This window comes from Lissotriton vulgaris, chromosome 1_1 (genome assembly GCF_964263255.1).
Source record: "Lissotriton vulgaris chromosome 1_1, aLisVul1.2, whole genome shotgun sequence".
NCBI lineage: Eukaryota > Metazoa > Chordata > Amphibia > Caudata > Salamandridae > Lissotriton > Lissotriton vulgaris.
Window position 1 is genome coordinate 1,937,311,029 of NC_141685.1, and position 26,370 is coordinate 1,937,337,398.

At 45.5% G+C, this 26,370-nt stretch overlaps 1 protein-coding gene across 2 annotated transcripts in view; it reads right to left on the reverse strand.

Annotated features, from left to right (window-relative positions):
* The window catches only part of LIN7A (lin-7 cell polarity scaffold A), a 465,312-nt gene extending 450,549 nt beyond the window's left edge, over window positions 1-14,763 (reverse strand). For both annotated transcript variants that reach the window (XM_086919598.1, XM_086919601.1), the window contains exon 1: window positions 14,513-14,763. In XM_086919598.1, coding sequence (XP_086775724.1) covers window positions 14,513-14,549 — 37 coding nt within the window. In that variant the 5' untranslated portion in view covers window positions 14,550-14,763. The remainder of the gene's footprint in view (window positions 1-14,512) is intronic.
* Between the last annotated feature and the right edge of the window lie 11,607 nt (window positions 14,764-26,370).

Genomic DNA, 26,370 nt, shown 5'->3' on the forward strand with positions numbered 1-26,370 from the left:
GTCTTGTTTTTACCAAGGGCTGTTTCTAGTGCGTTTATTTTATCATCATCGAAGGATCCTATCAGTGGCCACTGACTTTCTCGATCCTTTTTCGTATATTTATGCCACAGCTTGCTATAGGCTATAGCGATCAATCCATGCTTCATGAACATGTCCTTATTAGGGGTGCCTTCCAGCGGAGCCGGATGGTTCATCTCTAATAAGCGGTCCGGGCTAAACAGGCTACTAACCAGTGGGGAGAAGACAGGCATGACGGATCGCAATGGGGATAATAGTCAGCACTACCTATCTTATCACTGTGTGCAAAGACTAGACCGAATATTTCTATTCTACGTTGTTTGCAGGCAGTGAATACCTCAAGAACCAATATCGGGCAATCAGTGTTTGGTCAATAAATAAAATAAAAAAAATGGTCAATGGGGAGAATAAGTAGGCCCGCAAAGGTCTGCGTCACCTACCCTTTCACTATCTGCAAAGAGGGGGGCCTATTCTTTCCTGTTTGCAGACAGAGAATCTCCAGAAAACAATCCGTAACAGTTAATCAATGGGGAGGGGCAATTGATCAGTGGGGGAGAAAGATAGGTCCAACGGACGCGTACCTATCCTTCACTGTTTGTAAAGGGAGAGCCTGTTGTTTCTCCGTTTGCAGACAGCGAATCTCCAAATAAATTAACAAAAAGTAATACTAGTATTTTCCATCAATTATCAATTATTTCGCGATTTGTCGTGTTTACACGACCTTACCCGGACCGCATGGACAGTTTCTTGTCTTCCGAATCCAGCGCCCGATCGTCCTCTTCTCTTCGTACTCCTCGTGGCACTCCTGATGGTTCCCAGTCAGGACCGTAGATCACTCAAGAGAGGTCCGTTCGGAACCAGTGAAGTTCGGATGATCGGCTGTCAGACGAGGGTCTATCGGACAGGGTACCTTCCGATCGTTGCAGTCGTTCACTCTGTCGTCAGGACCTCTCCCACTGGATCCACGAGTCGCTGATGGGCCCCACGTTGGGCGCCAATTGTAAAAGGGGTCGTAGACAACCAGTGACCAAAGACCCTTTTTGTGTTGCCCGGCGGTGTCGCCTCTATGACCCACCAAAATTTAATCAATGAAGAAGCAGGCGCTGGAGACTGAAAGGCAGGAAACGAGGGTTTATTCTCTCCGGAGGAGAACACATCAATTCAGACAGCAAGTATCGTCACGAGGTGCTCTAGCCACATCTTTGAGGCCTGGCCTCTTATACTCAGGTTTATGATCTTTATTGCACGTAACACATTCTTGCAACACTTTGATATGTGAAAGAACATCCTCGGAATCTCCCCTTCAGGCCCGTTCCCACATACATTTACAGTTGAATTCCCCACCACGGTCGCAACAGGTGATGATTATCGCGCAGCAGGATATTCCGCCGATTCACGGAATGTGTGAAGTTTGATCGGATCTCGTAGGGTGGGGGCTTTGATCGGCTCGAGGGTCTTTTGATGGGGAGGGGAGGCTTCCTACTGTACGGGGTAATAAACAGTATCCGCAGGGCCAGGTGGTGGCTTGGGAACAAGGAAGACAGACGGGCACACAGAAAAGGGAGGTTTGCATCAAAGGGCCTGAGACTATGAAAGGAATGAAGGGAGGTGTCGCGCTGGGAACAGGATGGGATTCTGAGGCAGATCTGCGCTGAAGAGGGGTTTATGACCCAAGGAGAGCGAGGGGGTTGCCAGCGTGCGGGGGATGCCTGCGAGGCTAAGAAAGAGAGTGAGAGACGCGCTGGAATGGCTGTCGCCTACGCGCACGAATGAGCTTGAAAGGGGCAAGATGGCGCCGATAATGTTGACGTTTGCAATCTAATCTTCAACAGGTGGAGTAGGCACCCGGGGAACAAAGCGGTACTGAAGCTTTCACACATCACAGGGAAGAGGCTCACACCTGGCCCCGCACCTTCAGTGGGGGGGAAGGGGGAGACTTTCTGTGGGATGCCATTTGTTGTGGATTTCTCACTCTCCCTTGACCAATGATCGGCAATACCCAATACTAATGGAATCACAAAATAGTACAAAGTGTACTTGTACAGACCCACATTGTGGAAAGTTACTGTCTCAACTGGTAGTTTAAGTGTTTTCTTTTTCTTATTGGATTTTACACAGGGCCACTAGCGCGTTCAGTCGCATTTGATTTGGGGACATGACCCTTGGAATGTGAAAACTGCACAACTTCTTGGAACAGGCAGCACTCAGTCACTGACTGATTAAATGAATTACTGGTGAGATAACGGACTTTACTAGTCAACTTAATTGTTTTTTCCTCTTACTATTACCATAAAATACTTAACGCAGCTGACTATGTGACTTGCTACCGCTTGACGTCTGTGGCCCTATCACGAAGGGCTGCGCAGTCTCAGTGCAGAGTCGTGGAACTATTTTTATGTGCATGTAGAGGGTAGGGTGAATTAATTTAATTGGTATTTCTTGGCATTAGTACATTATTTTAGACAGCACAGACCAGAAACAGAAAGAGGCAACCCCTGTTCCCCATCTGCCCTTCCTGCAAAACAAGCTATCAAGAGAAATATAGGGTTAACTGAATTCACTTTATAAGGAGGCCTGGACTCTGCACGGAGCCAGCGCAGCGCTGCATGACACGGCCATTGCCTGTGGGTCTCATTGGCCTCATTATATAACGTATAAACTCTGAAAGGATGTAAGGCGAAAATGCAAATAAAGGTGGCTCTATATGCCAGGGAAACCAGAATGAGCTGGACAGTGAGAAATGAACGTGTGACATTATAAAACGGGTTTCACCTCACATTGTACACTACACACAAGGCTGATGGCGTATTGGAAATGTGCTGTGCCCTCGTGATACACAAGGAACCAAAACACCCCTCAGTAGATGCTACAAAGGGTCATGCCCTGGTGAGATGCCGTTGTTAACAGTTTGTAGCCCCCAGGCCAGGACCCTCCTCTGGGGCCGCTCTTTGGTCTGTTCAGAGGCCTCCGCGCATCAGCTCTTTTGATGGGTGATGACAGCATACACAGAGGCGCTCTGTTCTCATAAACTGTGCGCCGAGTACAATGACGAGGGCTCGCTGGCTCCTTGCGTCTTATCAAAACTTAACATTTCGAAGCATTAATAAGGTGACCATCTGTGTCTGCAGCCTGCCCGGCCGTATAAGGTAGGCAAGAGAAAGGGGGACATGGAGAGCACGAGGAAACAAAACATCCAATTGCTGGAAGTACCTGGACGAGGTACAAAAACACCAGAGACTGAGCAGAGAACCACGGAAGAGCCATCTGCTTCCCTATGGTGGGGACATGCACCTCGTTTTCTGGCAAATAGCTTTGCGGCTGTATTTCCAGAATACTAATTCTTGCTCAAAATGTTTCAATGTGTTTTTGTAGCCTAAACTGCTAGGTTTCCACCCCTGTTACACAATGACGACATGATTCCTCCTGTAAGGCCAATAACATGAACTGCGTTGGACTTCAGGTCCCAGGGTGCGTCCGGAAGTGACATATATGTGTTACATTGGCCTCAGACAGAGCTGCAGAGCTGCTGGTAGCTCTCAGAGTTGATTCCAGGTTTTCAACACTTGCTATTCAAATTGTAATGTCTGAACATTTGTTGACCTAGTTTCAGAGGCAATAGTTTGTAAAATGTTGTATCTAAGAAATCATACAATATTCTCTACAATCTCACACATGAGCTTTGAGCCACCTTAAGTCACCTGTGAAGAGTACAGGGACATGCGAGATGGTAAAGAGCGACCAGGAGATTGGAAAGGTGAGCACCAGACTAAAGAGAAGGTGCGCTTCCGGGTCAATGAAAGAGATGACCTGCCTCAGAAGCACATTCATATCCTAGATTCCCAGACAGACAAGTACCAGGGAAAGCTTTGCAGTGCTGAGGCAAGTATTCCGGTTTCTGGAGGTTGAAGACATCGGGTGAAAGACAGAGAAGAACCCCTGCGAGGGGTGAGAGCACAGAATACCTCTGTTTCGCATAGAGCCAAAGACTGGAAGAACGAGGTATCCAATGTGCACCAACACCATGGCGCAGCTGCGGAGAGCATGGTCCCTGTGTTGCTGTGTCCGCTGCTGGTGAGAGTGCAGGGTCTGCTGCTGGGGGGTCTTGAGGCACTGCTCCTGTTGCTGGTGTTGCTCCTGGGGCTTCTGAAAATGTTGTCGAAGCTCCTCCTGCTGCCGCCGGGAGACAGATGGCCCATGAAAACGTGGTCCCTTCCAGCCTTCTGTGAGCATGGGCGAAGAATGCATAGATGGGGACTGCAGCGGGAGAGAGAGGTGGAGGGAGTTGTGTGCACACGCGCGCTATAAGAATTTTTTTTTAAAAGCACGCAGTGGTGCGGGTGTTCGCGGGTAGTGCGCATACACGTGGGTGGTGCCCGCGCGCGACGGAAAAAGTAAAGTGAAAGCAGGCTGGCGAGTGGTGTGCGATGTGCGCACACCATGACGAGAGAGGAAAGCCAGATGGTGCCTCTACTCGTCATTGTGCACGTAAACGCACGCTCTATGTAAGCAAAAAAGCTGTGTTACGACTTTTAAAAGCCCACACACTAAATGTCTTGCACAGCAGTGAATGCGCTGACTCAGGCGAGACCTAAAAACATCCTTGATATAGATAATAAAACACAAATCATTGTATTATATTAAAAAAAAGAGCAATATGTAAATGCAATATTTGAACAGCAAGAGAAGACAATGAAAGAGAAAAAAAGAGAAAAAGAACCAAAAGAGAGATGTAGGAGAAAGAAAAGAATAATGAAAGAGAGAAGAAAGTTCAACAAGTTTATTGAACAGGTTTAACGGAAAAGAAAATTAGTAGAAGCATGTAAAGAGAGATATGATGTAAAGGGTAGCCAAAGAAGATCGACTTTAATTTTTTGAGCAAGAGAAATAGAGGAAACATTAGCAATTCTATGTTCATCACAAATAAAATTTCACCAAGTTAATGAAGATAATTTGGAATTGTCTTTCCAAGACGATAAGATGACTTTGAATGCTAATGCAATAAATAAGTCAAATAAAAAGGAAATAGAGGAGGATTCTACAACATCAGGTGAGGAGGAACCTAAAAATACATTTTGTATTAATAATGGAAGATCACATTTAAAAATGTTCATGCAAATAGTCCAAACAGATTTCCAAAATATTAATACATTTGAACAATCATAAAGTTGATGTCTCAGCATGCCAGTATCATTAGAACAAGACCAGCATAATGGAGACGAGGATGGGGAAAACTTGGAAATACAAACAGGAGTAATAACAGCCCTATTATACATAAAATACAAAGATTGGGTTCTGCGAGCAGCAGGAGAAACTTTAAATAATTTAGACCATAACTTATCCCAAGTTATGATAGAAAGGGAAACAGACATGTCAGCTTCCCAAGCACTTTCAATAGGGGATTTAGGTCTCTCCACAACACGTGACAACAATAGTTGATAAACAAGAGCTGCTTTAGGCCTGTGAGTTTGAAACAAACTATATAATGGGGTGATTGGTGGAGGAGATGGTGTATCAGCTGGAAGATCATAAGTGGCTAATTGTGATTGTAATGCAGTATATTCATTAATACAAGAGTTAGGTAAATGAAATTGTAGTTGTAAATCAGGAAAGGGAATAACAGAATTCTGGTGAATCAATTGGTATACAAAAGTAATTCCCTTCTCCTTCCAGTATTTGTAGTAAAATGATTTACCTTTATACTTAAGATATTTATTATACCATATTGTGGAGGATAAAAAACATTGAAATGGTGTTAGTCCTGAGGAAAATGTGTTCTATAATAAGCCCTGGGAATATCTTAAAATAGGATTTGTGGATATGAAAGTACTATTGGACATATACAGTACATTATGAAAGGAAAAATCTTTTAATAAACAGTGCTCAAAAACAATCCATTTGGGAAGAGGGATATCTGCAAAGTCATAGGAAAGCGCAAAGGATTGTTTAATCAAAAAGGCCGAGTGATAAGCTTTGAAGTTCGGAAAACGGAAACCACCTTCAGATTTAGGACGAATGAGTTTTGTAAGAGCTATTCGTGGATGTTTTTTATTCCATAAACATTTTGAACAGATGGAGTTCATTTGAGAAAAATATGAGTTGGGGATCCGAGTAGGTAGCATGGAAACTATATATAAGACATGCGGGAAAATCATCATTTTAAAAGTGTCCAGACGACCCCACCAAGAAAGATAAAGGGGAGACCAACTAAGAAGGAGTGACTGAATTGTAGTAATTAATGCAGTAAACTTACGTTTAATTGTGGTATTTAAAGAAGCAGAAAACCAAATACCCAGGTATTTAATTTTTGTGGAACACCATGTGAAATTTGTGTCAGTGAACATAAATTGATAGCATATGGGGTTCAGGGGTAAAACTTCTGTCTTAGAGAGGTTTAATTTATAACCAGAAACGCTGGAGTATAACTGAACTTCATCCAAGAATGGGGGGAGAGAAGTAAGGGGATTTGACATGTAAATTCATATATCATCTGCGTATGCTGATAACTTGGTTTCTATGGAGTTATAAGTGAATCCAGTTATATGAGTATTGACACGGATACGTTCAAGGAAGGGTTCAAGGCATAAAACAAATAACAGGGGAGAAAGGGGACATCCTTTGCGAGTACCTCTAGATAAGGAGAAGAATTTAGAAAAGTGATTATTAACAAAATACTGGCCCTTGGACATGAATATAACAACTTAACGTATGAAATAAAAGCAGGGCCAAAGCCATACCATTGAAGGGTCCTAAACATATGATACGATCAAAAGCCTTTTCAGACAATGCTGCAAGGGGATATATATTTAGATTTCCTACCATAAGAAATAATATTTGCAAACATTCGAGCATTATCTGAGGCTAACCTGCCCTTCACAAATCCGACTTGGTCCGTTTTTACTAATAAAGGAACAATATTTTCAAGTCGTGATGCAAGAATCTTGGCAAATATTTTACAGTCATAATTTATTGAGGATATAGGACAGACATTTTTACAAAGGGAATGCTCTTTGTCAGGTTTAGGGATAATATTTATTAGGGCGTCCATAAATGAACGGAAGCTTTAGCATCAACAATAAATGAATTAAATAGTGCCAAAAGTTTGGGGACAAAAATGGAAGAAAAGGTAGAATACAATTCAAGAGTAAGACCATCAGGTCCAGGTGCTTTGGATTTTTTTAAGGATTTAATAGCATTGGTTATTTCTTGAGCAGTAACCTCTTTCTCCAATGAAGTGAATTCATCAGGTAAAGAAGGTGGGGAAGGGAGGCCCGAAAAAAAGGTATCTAAATTTTGATTAGAGGGATTTGTGTGTGACACAAAACCCTCTAATCAGAATTTATCAAATAGAATAGGAAATAATTAGAAAGCCATTTGTTTTCTCTTATGAGAGCACATTTTAAGAAAGAACAAATGGAACAGCAGGGAGTGGAGGAATTCAATAATTGCAGGTAGGTCAAGGCCTCTGCATAGCTTCTAATACCACAGGATCCAATTAATATGACTAAAAAAATTTGGAATAGGACCTATAATATTTACAAAAAAAGTAAAATTAAGCAGACTCTGGAGAGAAGACTCGCCACAGGGACAAATTAGCACATTGATACAATTGAATCGAACCAATGGAATAGTTGCCACCTAACTATGCCCAGACTAAATCTAGTTAACAGGACTCTGTCCCATGTGATGTCCATCCATGACAAGAATGGTTCCATATGAGGAGTAGATTGCAGACTAGTATATTCCCTAAAAGAAATGTTGGCTACTTCAAGTTCCTCTTTGCACAGTCTATTCCTGGTTATAAATGCATTCTTGACCCAAGATAGATCAGCTTTAGTGATATCCACCGGGCAAAAAGAGTCCAGGTCTCCCCAAATCAATAATTTCCTACTTACTATAAATCAGGCATGGGATATCTATGCCTCTATTGCAGGCAAGGCAATCTAGGATCACCTTCCTGTTCAGGCCTTCATGCTGGTTCGCCCAAATGGCACAGTAGAGGACCAAAGAGGTAAATTTAATAGAGTCCTCAACTAACCCAATACATAGCTCCAGATGGACAATATACGAGGCACATGATGGAGAAACACTCAGAATGTGATGTAGCTCTCCATTCTCCTCAATCTGGAGGGCAGATATGTTGGAATAGCCCCAAATGCCAGTCCCATAGGTTAGGATGGGAAGACATTTGCTCTTAAATATTTCTAAATTATAAATGAAACCAGTACCATCCAAGAATCTCTGGACTGTATTACGCTTACAGGGGCCCCAATTGCCCTTGGCATCAAGAACCACCCCCAGGTAAGAAAACTCCTGTGTGAAAGCAACCTGATGGTCTTGAAGAGAAACACTTCTTTGTTTGGTAGATTTGGGCCCAAACTACATGGTGTACTTTTTAGAATGGTTGGTGGTTAGGCCCATGGACCCCGTGAAACTCACAAATTTCTGGAAGAGGGTGTTTAGACTCATGTGTGTTCTGCCCATTATGACCGCGCCATCCGCGTAAAGTAACGCAGGGACTTTTTCACTGCCCATCAGTACGTCCGCCACACAGGTGGATAGAGTCTCCTCAAGGCCATTGATATATAGCAGGAAGAGTATGGGGGCCAGTGCACACCCCTGATAGACCCCTTCCCCCAGCAGGAAACTGGGGGTGGGCTCCCCAGCAGGGACGTACCTAACAGACGCTGATAAGTTGAAGTGAAGTGCATGCAGGAATTGAACTAGCCCAAGGTCCACCCCTAGATGGATCAACATGTCCTACAGCCTGGACCCAACCACTCTGTCAAAGGCACTCAATACGTCCATGAAAGCTAGGCAGGTGGAGTCCTTACATTTTTTATTTAACATTTACCTAATAATGATGTAGTATTTAAAAACATTCTGCATTTAAAATTCATACATACAATTAATTTACATTAACATTTAACTTACAGATATTTAAACAGAAAAAACTTTGGTTAACTTCTCAAAATGTCCCTATCCTTTACTACAGGGAGATTGCCGCAATGATTGCAGAGGTCTTTGCCATGTATGTGGAACATCAAATACGGTTGCACAGTCACTACTAGTGGTAACTTTATGGCGGTGTATGACTTTTTTACCGACTCCACCCCCGGTTTCAGGGAATATGCAAGTCTACCCTTTTTAGTAATTTTTTAGTAATTTACACTTGTACATGGTAAATAGCCAAAAGTAGCTAAGTTACTCAAATATGAATGGGTAAACTTACATGTGTAGATTTTCTAAGATGTAAATTTACCTTTGTGTATAGCCCCCAATGTATTGTCCCTTGTTACTTTTTACAATTATCAATTCAGTGCTGTCGGGATCTAATTCCCAAGTCTTATTTATGGATTCACCCATTACAGCTAAAGAGCTGTAAACACTGACTGTCCTGGGCATGGCCAATATGTATTCCGAATAGATTGTTAAAATTGTTTCACATGAAAGCCGTCAGTGAACCGCATCAGCTCAGGTGTCTCATTCATTGCAGAAGCAGCAGGAAGCGCCGCGCTTCCTGTGGTACAGCAGTCTGGAGCAATCCTTCAAAAGGATTTATCTAGTAAACAGTCACAGCTCTGCGGGCTACATTTTTCTCATAAACCCAATGGAACGGATTATCAAACTTCTCCCTGAATCGCAAAAATAGTCACAGGCCTTTGCCTGGAAGCAGCAGAACAGAATATACATCAGGGAATTTCCTTCGCAATACAGGGAATGGACATTGGGCTAATTAGAGCTTGCATAATTCGAACACAAACCAACATAAAAAGGAGACCTAGGCAACGGGAATAGCTTTTAATGAAACCGAAATAATATTATTTAAATGGAATGTAATACAAGTTTTCCACATAGGCAGGAGGGAATGAGCAAGATTTCAACAAACAAAAATTGTACTCAATGTTTAGCAAATTCAGTATTTAAACCCCCACAAATGATTCCGTGTCATATAGATTCAACAAGCTACTGTTTGGATACTGTAAGATACCTCAAGATCTAAGCATGTTTCAAACAGTACATAATGTATGAATGATAGCGATAGTAAGTGTTTAGTTAGTGTAAGGTCTGTCTCCATCCACGTGGAATTAAGTGCTGAAGTCTGGTTCCATGCCAAAGCCTGTCCTTTAGTCTATTTTGTGTTTAATTAGCTTATTGGCCAAATTCATTACTGTATAGCCAATTACATCTTTTAAAAACAAATTAGATCCCTGAGCCAACAATACAAAGCCTAAGAGAGTAAACAATTACATAAACAAGCATTTGCAATGCAATTGGTCTCGTCTTTGGGCAGCGACGGCTCGTGGAGGGAGTTACGGTGGGGCAGGAGGGCGGGGAGGGGGAGGGGCAGGGCGGAGGTTGCTAAAAACCGGCATATGGATAATTGCAGGTAAGTAAACAATTTAATTAATAAAACGAATTTCGTAGCTCGCACTGCATTGCATTTTGCGATGCAAGGCGCACTACGAAATTCGTTTTATTAATTAAATTGTTTACTTACCTGCAATTATCCATATGCCGGTTTTTAGCAACCTCCACCCTGCCCCTCCCCCTCCCCACCCTCCTGCCCCACCGTAACTCCCTCCACGAGCCGTCGCTGTCTTTGGGCCCTTATATGTATTTCACTTGCAGCACATTAGCCTGGGTGCTGAAACATCTACTGTTCTTTAACATGGAGGGAAAGTAAGCACCAAACTGCGTGACACACCAGGTATGGAAATACATGGAGAGAAATATTGCCTTTCAGTGGGAAATGGTACAGTTCAAAGCTCTGTTTTTAATATAAAATCAGGGCCTTCTGTGGTCATATCACTGAAATGACAAGATTTGAAAAAAAATATTACTGTCTACAGGTGCTCGTGGAAGACAATTTCTATGGACTAGAATCTAGAGAATTCTAAATTGATTCTGGTATTTTACTGACCTCTGCTGGTCGTTTTCTGTCAAGAAAATTAGAGGCAGTTGCTAGAAAAATTTTCAAAAAAGAAAGTCTCTCAGCAGAATGCAATTCTGGTATTTTACTGACCTCTGCTGGTAGTTTCCTATCAAGACAGATAAATAGAGACAACTGAAAAGAAAAAAAAGTTCCTAAGCGGAAGCAGACAAGTCCTAGGTCTGATCTCCAGAGCCCACAAAGTACAGAAACATATAAGTATATAATAAGTATATACTGAAGTATATACAAGAGGTCTCTAATGCTTGACCTACCAAATCCTAGGGCTGATCTCCGGAGCCCACAAAGTACATTCACATACACATATAAGTATATAATAAGTATATACTAAAGAATATACAAGAGGTCTTGAAAAAACTAAGGCCCAAAGACGTTATAGTGTTATCTAATATAGCATTATAGTCCACTGACAGGGGATATTCCAGATGGTCACAGGCCTCTCCTAGTTAAAGGCTCAAGTCACAGGAGAGTGCAATAACAAAGGAGAGTGGTCCAATGACTCATAGATATCACCCGTATATATTGATGGATTTTGCTGTCAGGAATGGTTATAAATGGACCTTGAGTTCCCATGTATAAATTCAAAAGGTGGGTTTGAGGATGGACCGGCAAGGAACCCTATAGCCCGCTGGGGGTGGGTTGATGTTACTAGTTGGATGGGTTACTGACCAGCAAGGAAGGAGGTGAAGCAGTTCAGTACAATCTGGATGATACCCATTGCAAGAAAATTAGTTATTAGTTGGGGAGGATGCAAGTCCTATCCAAGTAATAAGCCCTGTAAGGTCAACCATAGTTTCAATAATTCAAACCTGGACTCAACCTTGGAAGCTAAGGCATAGAGCAAACAGGCTTAACTTTGGAAAATGTGCAAAGTATTTTACAACAGTCAAAAAATAAAAAATAAACTCATTTCAAATACAACTAATTTCTAGAACATAAGAAAAATGTATTAAGAAAACTGAAAACAAAACGGCAACAATCCAGTTGAGGGGAACCAGAAAGGTGTTTATAAATCAAAGAGCATCAAGAAAAAGTAAAGCCCCAACAAGAAATCTCTGACAGGTACCTAGGCCTAATATCAAGCTGACTGTGATAAAGCACAAGTCAGACACACCAAGCAGGTCACCCCGTCAAGGTTGTCACCTTCTGACTAGGTCTTTTGTATGAATGTTGAAATCCTAAAGTGGGGCAAGGCTGCAGGCTGTATCCATTGAATAGCTCTTGAAGCTGGACAACCGAAACATAAGGGCTATGATGCTGTTAGAGCACCCCACTCACTAAGGATAAAATGTTCCAAATTAAAAGAGAGAAATCTAAAGACAAACATTGAAATGTTGGAGAAGGTGGTCTATGCCAGTCATCAAGGCCCTCTACCACTTCACTGTCTTCAGTGTCGCTCACAACATGCGAAATAACCATCCCCAGCATTAACAATTAAAGAATACCCTGTCTGTGGCCTTTATAAAAAGAAGTACAAAAGGGGGTGTTGATGGCGGAGCATCTGAATCAATCAAACACTCACACCCAGTCAAAAGATCTGGGTTTAATCCATCCCTGTTCTTTAGCCCACTCTGCCACCCCAGTTCAGACATGGCTATATGCAAATCAGTCTGACCCTGTGCCTCATGGAAACAGTCCAGCCCGAACTGCCAAGCCATGTCTTCCCTGGACCGGAAACAAGCTTCCGAGGACCGGTTTCTGGCATTCCTGCCGTCTTCAGCCCGGCTTGCTTGAATCCAGTGGCAAAGTGAGCAAGGGACTCACGTCTGAGCATACCCTGCCACACTTATGGCGGCCAAAAGCGGTACTTTGCCACTGGATTCAAGCAAGCCAGGCAGTTCGGGCTGGACTGTTCCTGTGAGGCACAGGGTCAGACTGATTTGCATATAGCCATGTCTGAACTGGGGTGGCAGAGTGGGCTAAAGAACGGTGATGGATTAAACCCAGATCTTTTGACTGGGTGTGAGTGTTTGATTGGTTCAGATGCTCCGTCCATTACCACCCCCTTTTGTACCACTTTATAAAAAGAAGGAGTATAATTCAAAGAAACAGCACACAGAAAAAGAGCACCTGTTGAGCCTGCCGGCTGCAGCTCTCCGTCATTGCGTACAGCTGATTGAAGCAGCCCAAATCTACAGTGCAATGAGACCATCTCCATTTACAGTATGTGCCAATCTCTCATTACAACATCCCAGGGCTGGCCATCATGTTCACATGCACACAAAGTTGCATTTATCATATACCTGAAAGGTAATTCTCACCACCCAATGTGGGCTTTTCTCCTGCCCACACAAGTGCATGTATGCAACTTGTGGCCTTCACTGCAGCTATATTCCTTTACAGTATATATGTAGCCGTCAAACCCCTGTTTAGACTCTGTCTCGCTACCCTACTTCAGATACATGTCGCTCTTGCTGCCTGCGTTTCTTTCGTGTGGAGTTATTTGCTGTACCAAACACACGCTCACTCCATATCACAGCTAACAGACATTCTGCAGCACGCTAAGCAGGTTCCTCGTCCGAAAGTTGGATTCGTTCTGTTGCTCGTGATACCTGTCGTGGGAGCATCTAAGATTTTTCAGCAGATTATTAGCCACTCAGACACTAACACATAAAGGATACACATGCAAGCCCCTGCACTGAAATCTCACATAGCGGCCAGTCCCAAAAGCAAAGAAAAGCGTCACTGGGAGCCCATCCTTAACATATTGCAACACCTCTGTGCCGTAGCTGGTGAATTTACTCAATCTCATCTAATAAATCACAACCTCCGCAGAATCTATTTTTAGTCTGTGTCAACACGGCGTCCAAGGGCTCTGCTGCCCCTCTTATGAGACACACACAGAGCGGTTTAATTCAGGATAATAGCGCGACTCCCGGAGTCCCTGGAGCTCAGAGGGGCTCGGCGGGCACAGGTAGGTACACGGAGAGCCGAAAGAGATGGAGTGAGGGAGGGGGAGCAGGAGAAGGATGAAGAAGCACCAACGAGTAAGGAATATAACTCAAACGAGAAAGAGCAAAGGAGCAAAAGGCGCGGGTTTAAAGGAGGATAGGAGAAAAGATGATGTAAGACAAGAGTAGAAATGTGAAGGGGACCGAAGAGAAAATGGGGGAATGGGAGATTAGATGGAGGATGATAGGAAATAAAACGCAATGGTGCGCGTGGGAAACAGCAAACCAGGGCAGCGAGGAAAGGGCAGAAGTAAAAGGAATGGTACAGAGTAGAAAGTATAGAAGAAATAAGGAGAGGAAAAGGTAGAATACTGAGCAAGGGGGACGAGGAGTAAACATAACAGGAACAAGTAAATAATGATACGAGGAGAAGAGACAGCGGCAATGACGGGCTTGATCACTATTAATAAGATGGGGACGGCAGGGTTCCAGTGCCCCGGCTGGAGTGCACACTGCGCCCCCCTTCCGGTACCCTGCGCTTCTCTAGCGTTCTGGCGGCTGGAGGCAACCGCGGCTTCCCGTCCCTGACACCATTTTAACGTGGAATACAGCGGCAGGCTCTGAGCACCCGCGCAGCGGCGGGCAGACTTACCGCGGTCCAGGGTGAGCGGCTGCGCCAGTGTAGCCATATCCGCGGCTGAAAGAAGCGTTGAGGCTCTCAGTTTCCCGGTCAGCGGCGATGCTTGCAGGGAAAACGCAGCCGGCTGTTTGCGCGAGGATGCGGTGGATGCGGCCGGGAGGCGGCGACTCCAGAGGAAGAGATGCTGCCGGGATCCAGGCGGGCTGGGCTGTCTCTGCTGCTGCCGGTGGCTGTGCACAACCGCGGCTTCGCTGGCTTTATTCGCTCATAGACCACATAAACACATGAGACGGGCGGGGGACGCACCAGCTGCCAGCGCACACTGGGCAGAGACGCCCGTTTTGTCCCCCCGCCCCCTCCTGACACTGGGGTCAGAAGCTATTGGGCACTTCTACCCGCTTCCAGCCTCCAGGGACGTCTCAGTCCAGGAAAGGGTCACCTCTGCTGAGAGGCATCATTTCAGTTCATCGGTTCCCAATGTTTCAGTATTTCTGCTAATCTCTTTGCCTATTTTTCCAATCTTCTAGTTTGTTGCTTGTCTGCCAGTTGCAAATCATATTCCACCTGTGTGTGTCAGTGTGGGAAAAAAACTCTGATAGTTCTTCCAAAATTCTTCCTCTATTTCCTCCTTATTTATTTAGCATATCTGGCTGTTTGGCATTTGGTGCAGAGTATTGGTAAACAATGGAAACCGGATACATCAACCTGACAAACAAGTATCATCTAGATCGGATAGTTGGTCAAAGACCTACGTTTCCAAGGAAGTTCTGCGTCGGGTAAAGTTAAGGCGATCTGAGTTTTCAGTTGTTTTGGTAATGATCCTTGTTTATTCACATGTTTTCAAGGTGAAAAGGTAGAATGGAGTAGTGATGATTTAGAACTTGAGTTATGTAAGCCTTCTTTCATGTCATGTTCCATTTGGGGTTGGTTTAGATTTTGGTGGACAGGGATGTCTGTCGCCAATGCATTGACCGACTTTAAATCTGGTCCTTTTTTCAGATTTACATTTACCTTCAAGGCTTGGTCTTTACGAGCTCATAATGTGAGTTAAGGATTAGATAGGAGTTCCTATTGAAGTCCTTGCATACAAGCAAGATCGCAGTGTTTCATCGATTTAATGATTGCAGGTCTTGTTGGCAGACAATGTAGATTTTCCACAGCCTGGAAGAGAATTGTTTGGGATAATAATAGGTTCTAAAGTAAAGGTCATATCTGTTGGCCCTTGGACCTGTAGATGGATGGTCTATAGGTATTTATTTTTATTTATTTTATTTCATTTCTTTAAGAAGTTTTTTATAGCGCTGGCCTGATCCTAGGGTATTGGAGCGCTTTAAAGCAGACATTAGCCGATAATCACCAGCTACATAGCAGATTATCACAATATACAAAAAAGACGGGTGGCAAGTTAATAGAAAAACGAACAATAGAACAATAGATCAACACATTGTCTCGCGAGACAGAAATGTCCTCAGGTTTCATCATAGTCTTAGAGATGGAGCAGAGCTCAATATCTCAGTCATAAGCTTTTATTCGATATGCAAGATATCTTATAAGCACAAGTACAATACAGTCATTTACAAAAGTACAAAACCATTACATAAGAAGTCAGTATTAAATCTCGTTTAAAAAGGGTAAAAGGGCATGGAATGCCCGAATTAATTTAGCTAAAAGAAGAATTAAACCGCTACTGACAATCTCTTGCATCGAATAATCCAAAACTGCTTTAAAAATTTTGCTATTCCACATACAATTGGGGGGGATGTGTCCGTCATTAGGATGCGCAAAGCTACTAAGTAGCTACGTGTACCCATGTTTCGGCAAAGAGGTTTGAGCCAACAGCTCCTGGGCTTTGCATAGTCCGGGCATTCAAACAGGATATGCGTGATGGACTCTATCCTACTCGGACAACATGCACAGTTGGAGGACATATGTGCAGCTAATTTCCATTTTGATACCACAGCCCCAAGCGGAAGCGAACCAACTCTGAATTTAAAATATAGTGCTCGATCAAAAGGGAGGGTGATGAGGTCCAAGTAAGGCTCAAATGCCACCACATCTTTTACTACTAGAAAAGCAGCTGTGGACTTGCAATGATTCGGGTTTGTAACTAGATGCTCTGCAGTCCATTTCCAGTATAGGCTTTTCACTACCTCTTTTGGTGGGGCTGTACGAGTTAACCAACAATCCCCCAGTCCAATTTCCTCCAGAAGCTTTTTAGTGTCTCTCAGCCATCTTATTTTTGCCCAGCCGCCCAAACTCATTAGTTCCGCCAGACCATCAGCATATGACTTTAGTTCTTTACCCCTCCAGATTCGTGTCCATAAAAGGAGGGGGCGTAGTTGGGCCTGGTCTTTGATGTTTTTACATCCTGTGTCCAACAACACAGGTACAGTTGGGGTGCTCGGGGGGATGGCGATAATGGTTTTTAATAGCTTACTTTCCACTGTAGCCAGGGCCTCCAGGCGGCAATGACCCCACAGCTCTGCCCCGTACAAGGCCGATGTTACTACCTTGGCCTTGTAGATTTCAATTACAGGGGTGAGCGATCTCCTCGGTGAAGCCCGGAATTCCCTCAGCAAAGCTCCTCCTACCCTCTTATGGTTAAGAACCATCTTATCGATGTGGGGTGCCCAGGACATTCTATCCGTTATCCGAATTCCAAGGTAGTCGAATTCGGATACTTTCTCCAGGGCCACAGAGTTGAGCATAGGTGGGCGGCCCAGTTTCCTTGGGGGGTTTAGGACTAGATATTTAGTTTTGTCCACATTAATTACTAGGCCCTTTGCAGCACAAAAATCCTGGAAATGGGTAAACAGTTTTTGGAGGCCTTGCGGAGTCTTGGAAATCAAAAGCGTATCGTCCGCAAATAGCAGGGTGGGGATTCGCACTCCTCCGAGACAAGGGGCGTCGGCTGGTTCTAGTTGGAGGTATTCTACCACCCCGTTCACATATAGTGAAAATAGGGTGGGCGCCAGAACGCAACCCTGTCTCACGCCCCTGGACACCGGGATTTTCTCAGTGAGCTCTCCGCTTTTACCCCAGCGGACCTGCGCGAAGGTGTGGGCATGGAGGCTAATGAGGAGGGACAGGATGTAAGAGGGCAGTCCCAGCTCATGAAGCACCCTCCATAACTCTTCCCGGGGGACTAGGTCAAAGGCAGTCTTTAGATCTATAAAGGCCAAATATAGACTGCCCTTGCCTATCTCCACCACCTTCCACCCTAGAAGTGCCAGCCTGAACACCTGCTCTATTGTCCCCATTCCTGCCCGAAAACCTGCCTGAAAGTCTGATAGTATTTTGTTCTCCTCCACCCAGTGAAGAATCCTCCCAAGTATGGCTTTGCCTGCTATCTTTTGGGTGGAATCTATCAGGCTTATGGGGCGGTAGTTCCCCGGGGATTCTCTACACCCTTTTTTGTAAATCGGTACCACCACTGCCCCTTTCCACGATTCTGGCACTGGCCCTCCCATCATGATGTCATTAAGGAGAGCAGCAATGACCCTTCCCCACTCCCTTGGGTATGCCCTCATAAGATCCCCCGGTAGGCCATCTGGACCCGCTGCCTTGCGGGGGGCTACCCACCCTATTACTTTTTCGATCTCTAAGGGGGTAAAGAGATCATAGGCGTGCGGTTCAATTACTAGAGGGGAATTCGCCCTAACGTTCGGTTCCCCAAGAGCCGGGAGGTATAAAGCCCCAAAATGTTTTACCCAACTTTGTGGCGGGATATTACAGGGTCTCATAGCTGCCTCGGGCCTGTTCCGTGAGCCTATAAGGTTCCAAAAAGCCCTTGAGTCCCTACATTTACTAGCTTGGAGCAGATCATCCCAAAATGTATCTTCCCACTCCCTTTTAGCACTTTTGAGGGATCTATTGTAGGCCTTTCTTGCTACCTGTATGTTGCTGTGGGATTTGCACTTTACTGCCTCCACAAGCCTTGCCTTGTGTGCCCTACATGATTGAGTATACCAGCCATCTACTAGTTTTTTGCTTCTCTTTTTGCCCAACTTACTAGAGTGGATGGTAAACACATTAGTCAAGGCCTCTACTAGGGAGACAAAAAGTCCACTCGCCCTACCCACCCCAACTAAGGGGGACCCCAGGGTTGACACTGCATGATTTAAGAGGGATACAATTTCACCGACCCTTGCCTCTGATAGGGCCAATTTAGCCCATTTTAATCGTCTGCCACAAGGCGAGACTTCGGAATCGTCAGGGGGCACTACTACCGGGTTGTCATGGCCCTCTTTTACAGGTCGCCACCACAGGTCCATGCTTAGGGAAAGTGGATTGTGGTCACTTTCAGTCGTAGGGACCACCAGCATGTCCCTCACATGATTCCATAGATACACATCTACTAATATATAGTCTATCCTGGAGGTGTGTCCTGGTCTATTGTATGTATGGGCACCCCCCCTATCCGAGGTTGTCCTCCCGTTAGCTGCCCTTAGGTTTGATTCCAGGCTCAGGGAGTATAACTGTAGCGCCACTTCCGACCACCTTCTAATAGTTGCGATTTCCAATACAGGGATCCCCAACCTAATATCCTCCTCATCTTGTTCAAGGGCAACATCCGAGCCCAGAGGCTCAAACGTACAGTTCATGTCTCCCACGACCAGTGTACGCAACCTGTAAGGGGTTTTATTTAAGAGGGTCTCAAGAAGAGATATTACAGATGACTTTTTTCCACCCTTAGTCCCTCTGGCATAAACATTATAGACGTTTAAAACCAGTCTTCCCCTTTGGTCTGTTAAGGTAATGTTTTGAATGTCTGGGCAACCTGTATGGAGTTCCTCTACTCTACAGTCTAGGGAGGCTGCTACCCAAAGGAGCAAGCCGCCTGAAGGTCGCCCTCTTCCGGTTTCCGAGGTTAGTGCAGGGACAGAGTAGGAGGAAAATCCCACCCTGTGTACCGGCACTAAGCTCCAGGTCTCCTGGAAAATACACAAGGAGTGTTCATCAACCCATGCAGTGAAATCGGGTAAAGCCAACTTCCTCGCAATCCCTGCGACATTCCAGCTGAAAACCTTAAATACTAGGTCCGTCACAACTGAGATGTCGCTGGTTGCAAGAGTACCCTTGTCTGTGGTCCTCAACAAGGATGGTTGAGGGGAGCAGTGATCTAGCGGGATATCTTTTGGGGCTACCGTCCCGCTAAAATCTCCAATTGGGGGAGAGTCAATTTGGGAGAGTAATGCTACCATTGGGTCTAGACTACTCACAAATTCTTTGTCTGAGGCTACATTCGTACGTGCCCTGGGGTCATCCTCCTCCAGTCAGTGTGACCCTGGGGCCCACAAGGGGTTTATCCCTTTACCCCCAAGTGCCCCAGCCCAAGGTGTCTCCCAATTTTGGCAAGAGTCAGGGGAGCTTAGATTTTCTCCAGTTAGGGTAACAATTTGCCTGGGGTAGAAGTAGGATAGGTCTACTACTTTAACCCCTGGGGCCCCCATATTTTTTATTGGAGTGCAGATGGAGGGCACTACTCTAGGGTCTTGAAAATTTATTATTATGCAATCCCCCTCCTGGATTTTTTTGCCCTGCCCTACCCAGCCTACTCTACGGACACTTAAAATAATCCCATCCACACCCAGCGGAATTGGTTTATTTGACTTTAGCCAGTGGATACACTTATTCTTAAGGGATTGGTGATCTTCCAACTGGCCTTCCTTTAATGGGGGGACGTTTACCAAAACTGCAACAAAAGGTTGGCAGTCAGGCGGAAGGTTTATTGGAGGGGTCCGACGCACTGGATTTCTAGGAGCCAGTGCAGTGGTAGTTGAAGACGTAGGATGGGGGGCAGATCTGGTGGCTTTCCCTGTTGCTAGTCCCTGCACTTGGTCACGTGAGCCTATAGATTGGATATCTTTCGCTTTGCCACTGGCTGTCTGGGGCTGTTTTTGCAGAAGTGGTTTGGGCTTAGTTGTGGCAGCCTCTACATGCACTGTTGCCCCCTTAGGTTTCGGCACTACTTTAAGAGGGGGAGGAGTTTTGGAAACTGGGTTTTGTGATCTGTTTATATCAACCTTATTTAGGCTTTTCAGAAGCTTGGGGTCTCTTTGTGGTGGTAAAGTAACTGTTGGGAGCTCGCTCTCCTTTAGACCCGTGTCCGGGTTTTCACTCACTCTGGCTAGTTGTTTAACTGTAGACTTGAGTGAGTAAAACCCGTCGAGGGTTGATTGCTCTAATTTGTCTATTCTCGCCCCCAGGCTCTTAACCTGTGTTAGCAGGGGCATCAAGAGACTATTTACCCTCTCAAGGATATTTTCAATAGTTACAGGGTCAGGGAGCTTGGAGACATTAGCGGTGATATCGTTAGTCAGTGGCCCCTTGGGAGAGGCCACAACATCCCCTTCTGCCGCGACTTTACTCTCCAAAGTCATGGCCCTTACATTTTTCGCACCAAAACCCAGGGGCTTTATTGTTTTTTGGTAAAGAGCCGCCTGACTCACCAGTCTACCCTTTTTCCGATGTCCTGCCTTTTTACTTTTGATCCTCTTATCCTGCCTAGTTTCGGGAATCTGACTACTTAAGGGCACCCCATCTGCCACCCCTTCTGGTAATATAGTGGTGGGGGTGGGCGATTTTGGCAATGAGTGCTGACTAATGGCTTCGTTTGGGGGTTTAGGTGATACAGGTATAGATAATATACTAAGACCACCCTCTTCCTCAATACCACTAGGGAGAAGCGCGGCCAGGTGTTCCAGTCTGTCTATATTTTGCCCTATTTCATGCAGCTGGGGAAGTTCTGCAGGATCACCAGGAACTCCTACAGTGGGGGCGGGTTGAACCCGCTCACATGCCGGGGTAAGCGCCTGTGCAGCAGCCCCCAATGATGAGCGTCTTGAAGGGAGGTAGACCTCAGATAGACGCCGCTCTGACATAGCGATTTCCTTTTCTATTACAGCCGCCACCCTGGTGATAAATCGGTCCATAGTTCCAATTACAGGGCTCCCGGTGGTAGCTCCTCTTTCACCTTCACTCCTAAGAAGTTTTCCAGAGCGGGTAGACATATTTGCAGGGAACACCAAGGGGCCTCACACAAACCTTATGAGCAAACTGCTGAAGAAAAGGAAACGAAAGGGACGTGGCCCAGCCCAGCCTTGACAGCCCCTGACGGCCACAGACGGCCCGCCCTCTGCCCGGGCTCCGCCCGGCGTCGCCCGCGCGCGTCCCGCGACGCGGAGGGGTTGACCCGCCTTTGTAGCGCCTCCGGGCGCGAAGGCAGCGGGAAACCGGAAGTCCACGCAAAGCCCGCTGGGAGCTGTAGTCTCCAGCCGCCGTAGGGTGGTGATGGCGGCGAGACCTACAGCGTTCCGGACCCAGGGGCAGAGGCTGCGTGTGGCGTGATGTGGCGTGCTGTCCTCCAGGTAGGTTATGGCCAAAAGACCCCCGCTCCACCGAGGGGTTGACCCGCCTTTGTAGCGCCTCCGGGCGCGAAGGCAGCGGGAAACCGGAAGTCCACGCAAAGCCCGCTGGGAGCTGTAGTCTCCAGCCGCCGTAGGGTGGTGATGGCGGCGAGACCTACAGCGTTCCGGACCCAGGGGCAGAGGCTGCGTGTGGCGTGATTTGGCGTGCTGTCCTCCAGGTAGGTTATGGCCAAAAGACATGTTTTCAATGTGAAAAGGTAGAATGGAGTAGTGATGATTTAGAACTTGAGTTATGTAAGCCTTCTTTCATGTCATGTTCCATTTGGGGTTGGTTTAGATTTTGGTGGACAGGGATGTCTGTCGCCAATGCATTGACCGACTTTAAATCTGGTCCTCTTTTTCAGATTTACATTTATCCTCAAGGCTTGGCCTTTACGAGCTCATAATGTGAGTTAAGGATTAGATAGGAGTTCCAATTGAAGTCCTTGCATACTAGCAAGATCGCAGTGTTTTGGAATGGTTGCGCTTCCCACAATCAATGATATAGTCATTCAAAAAGTCATATTCAAGCACCTTCATCGATTTAATGATTGCAGGTCTTGTTGGCAGACAATGTAGATTTTCCACAGCCTGGAAGAGAATTGTTTGGGATAATAATAGGTTCTAAAGTAAAGGTCACATCTGTTGGCCCTTGGACCTGTAGATGGATGGTCTGTAGGTATTTATTTTTATTTATTTTATTTCATTTCTTTAAGAAGTTTTTTATAGCGCTGGCCTGATCCTAGGGTATTGGAGCGCTTTAAAGCAGACATTAGCCGATAATCACCAGCTACATAGCAGATAATCGCAATATACAAAAAAGACGGGTGGCAAGTTAATAGAAAAACAAACAATAGAACAATAGATCAACACATTGTCTCGCGAGACAGAAATGTCCTCAGGTTTCATCATAGTCTTAGAGATGGAGCAGAGCTCAATATCCACTAGTTGCCTCAAGCTATCCAATCCCTGGGGAGCGGTTGAGGAACAGGGTTTTAAGTTGGCTTTTGAATTCACAAAGGAGGAATTGGTTCTGATGTGAGGGTGAATGGAGTTCCAGGTTTTGGGAGCGCTTCCGGTGGAGGATCTATCCGCAGTTCTTTTTTTTCTTGTTTTTTGAAGGATGAGTAGGAGGGAGTTTGAGCTTCTTAGGTTCCTGGTCGGGCCGGCTTTTCTGAGTTTTTTCGCCAGGTATTCAGGTTTGCTGGTGTGAAGTGCTTTATGGGTGAGGCAGGCTGTTCTGAAGCTGATCCGCATTTCGACTGGCAGCCACTTAAGATCCCTGAGTGCAGGTGAGATATGCTCGAATTTCTTGATGCCGATGATCATTCCGGCAGCCGCATGTAGCGTAGTCTTGATGGGAGCCAAATGCATTTTAGGAACTCCAGAGTGGACTGCGTTCCCATAGTATAGCCGTGACAGTACCAGAGATTGAGTGGCCTGTTTGAGATCACTCGGCAGAATGAAGGGTTTTATTTTGTTCAGTAGTCTGAGGTTAAGGAAAGCACTCTTGGCAGACTTCTTAATATGTCTTGTCATGTTCAGTTTTGGGTCTAGAGTGATGTCTAGCGATTTGACAGAGTCTGCTAGAGTTAGATTCCCATTGAGCGCATCAATGGCTTTTAGCCATTCTGCAATTTGGGGGTTTTCTTCTTTATTCGAGATGAGGAGTATCTCCGTCTTGTCGGGGTTTAGTTTAAGGTGATTGCGTGTCAGCCAGTCTTGGATATTTCTCAGTACATCATTGAGTCTTTGAATGTCTTTGAGAGAGGTAATTTCCAGGTAGATCTGGGTATCATCAGCGTAGAGATGGTAGCGGATGTTGGCTTTCCTGAGTAGTTTGGAGAGCGGTTCCATGTAGATGTTGAAGAGCTGCGGGGAAAACACCGAGCCTTGAGGGACGCCTTTATTGACTTGTTGGAGTTCAGAAGTGAAGTTTTTTATTTTTATTTTTTGCGTGCGATTGTGTAGAAAGGTGGAGAACCATTTGAGGACTGTCTCGCCAAGACCAGCTCTTTCTTGGAGGGCCCTTATGAGGAGTTAGTGGTCTACAGTGTCAAATGCTGCCGAGAGGTCGAGGAGAATGAGGAGGCAGCAATGGTCAGAGTCGAGTGAGCCGTGGATATCGTCAATGATGTTTAGGATCGCGGTTTCTGTTCTACAGCCTTTTCTGAAGCCAGACTGGTGGGGATCCAGGAGGTTGATGTTGTCCAGGTGTTAGGTTAGTTGATGTAATACGCATCTTTCTAGGGTTTTAGAGAGAAGGGGGAGGTTCAACACAGGTCTAAAGTTGTTCAGATCCATAACATCTAGGCCGGGTTTTTTCAGTAGGGCTGTGACTTGGCCCATTTTAAGGCAGTCTGGGACACTTCCGTTTTTCAGGGAGCTGTTTATGATTGTGCTCCAGAGTGGAGCTAAAGCGTGTTTCAGTTTTTTGGTCAGTAGAGGAGGAATGGAGTCTAGGACATGCAATGAGGATTTGGAGGTGGCGATTAGCCTGACTATCTCAGATTCCTGAATGGGGCGGAAACTTAACCAGGAATTGAAGGAGGAGCCAGGAGAAAGATAATTCGAATTCAGCCACAATGCACTTCGAGAGGTGCGTGTTGGTGATGCCCAGTGAGAGTTCAATTTTCGTGATCTTATCATTGAAAAAGTTTGCAAAGTTATCACATAGTTCTTTGGAAGCCTGTATAGAGGAGGACACAGGCTTGCAGGTTTGTTTTCTGATGATGCTATAGAGCTCCTTGGGTCTGTTCTTGGCACTGTCGAGCGCCAAACGGAAAAAGCTGGATTTCTTGTTTTTGATGTGATTGTTGTACTTCCTGCGGGCTGATTTGAGTTGATCGCGGAGGATGGAGGAAGGGTTATTTCTCCACTTTCTTTCTTTGGCTCTTAGGTCTCTCCTTTCAGAGTTGAGGTCAGAGTTGAACCAGGATCTGGATGGAATGGCTCGGCTCTTTTTCAGCTTTAGGGGAGCTAGTTGGTCGAGCATGGACAGTAGCTTAGCATTGTAGCACTCAGTGAGATCGTTTGTGGAGAGGTGGTCGGTGGTGTCAGGCAGAAGTGAGCTTTTCCATTCTTCAAGGATTCCCATGGAACCTGGGAGAAATTTCTCATTCGTTTAGGAGGGTCTTGTATAGGGGTTTGAAAGAGCGTTAGTTGATTGATATGAAATAGGATCATGTGGTGGTCTGACCAGTCGACTGGAAGAATGTGATTGATTGTGATTGTGTTTCTTTGAGTGGTGATGGCATCCAAGGTGGCTCCTTTGTAGTGCGTCTCCTCTGTGCAGTGTTGGACTAAATTGTTGTCACTTAGGAAACTAGATAGTGATTGGATTAGCAGGTTGTTGGGCTCATTCCACCGCAGGTTAAGGTCACCAAGGATTAGGTGATTTGCATCTCTGAGTGCACCATGAGCTATCAGGTCAGAGAAGTGTTCCCCAAATGCCGAGGTGTTACCTGGGGGGTGATAGAGAAGATGGCAAAGTAAAGTTCCATTGTCCTTGGTCTTAATGTTGGTTGAGAGACATTCAAATGTGTTGTATTTGTATGAATCTATTTCCGTGATAACCATGTTGTCTTTATGGATGATAGCTACCCCACCCCCTCTTTGGTCTTTTCTGTCTTTGTTGATAATGGAAAAACCAGGGGGTACAAGCATGTCAAGCATGGTGAGGCTAGCTCATTGAGCTAGGTCTCCGTGATAAATGCAATGTCAATGTCATGTGAGAGGATGGCCTCTGCTAGTTCAGTTGCATGTAATGAAGCCGACCTGCAGTTGATGAGCAAGCATTTGGTGAAAAGCTCCTTGTTGTTGGGAATCTTTTCTATGGGCGCCCTAGGTAGGGTAGTGAGGCCGGGTGGTCTCGGGTGCTTGGTGCAGGGAAGGTTGTTTCGGAGACCCGTGATCACTTGAATTTTTGCTTTAGGGGAGTCAACGGGGGGTGGATTGTATGAAGAGGCTAAATCATCTGCTTCAATGTCCGACATGGCTACTTTTGTTCTAGTGGGTCTTGAGGTCTGGGGTTTGGTACCAGAATTTGAGTGTCTCTGAGCCCTAGTGGGAAGGATTGCAATTGTTGAGGCTATTTGTGGCCAGGCTTCCGTGCCCAGTCTTGGGGGTCTCTGAGGCAGAATTTCAAGGGATTCTGGAAGTCCAGAGGGGCTCTTGTGGCTGTTGGAGATGGAAGTGGGGGGAGCCCAAGGGGGGATTTTGGTGTGGGTTGCGTGCCTTATATAGGTTGTAGAGGATTTCGGACAGGCCCCGGTAGATCAGGCCTATCTGGTTTTCTAGTGACGCTAGACATGTAGCCACAGAATCATGGGAGGGGGTGGGGGCAACCTGGTGGGATTCGCTTTGTATGGTGTAGGTCGGGTTAGTGGAGTGCTGATTCTTGCTCAATGTGTAGGGCAAGTTGTCCACTTTTGTAAACCTGGGAGAGGGGTGAGTATGATC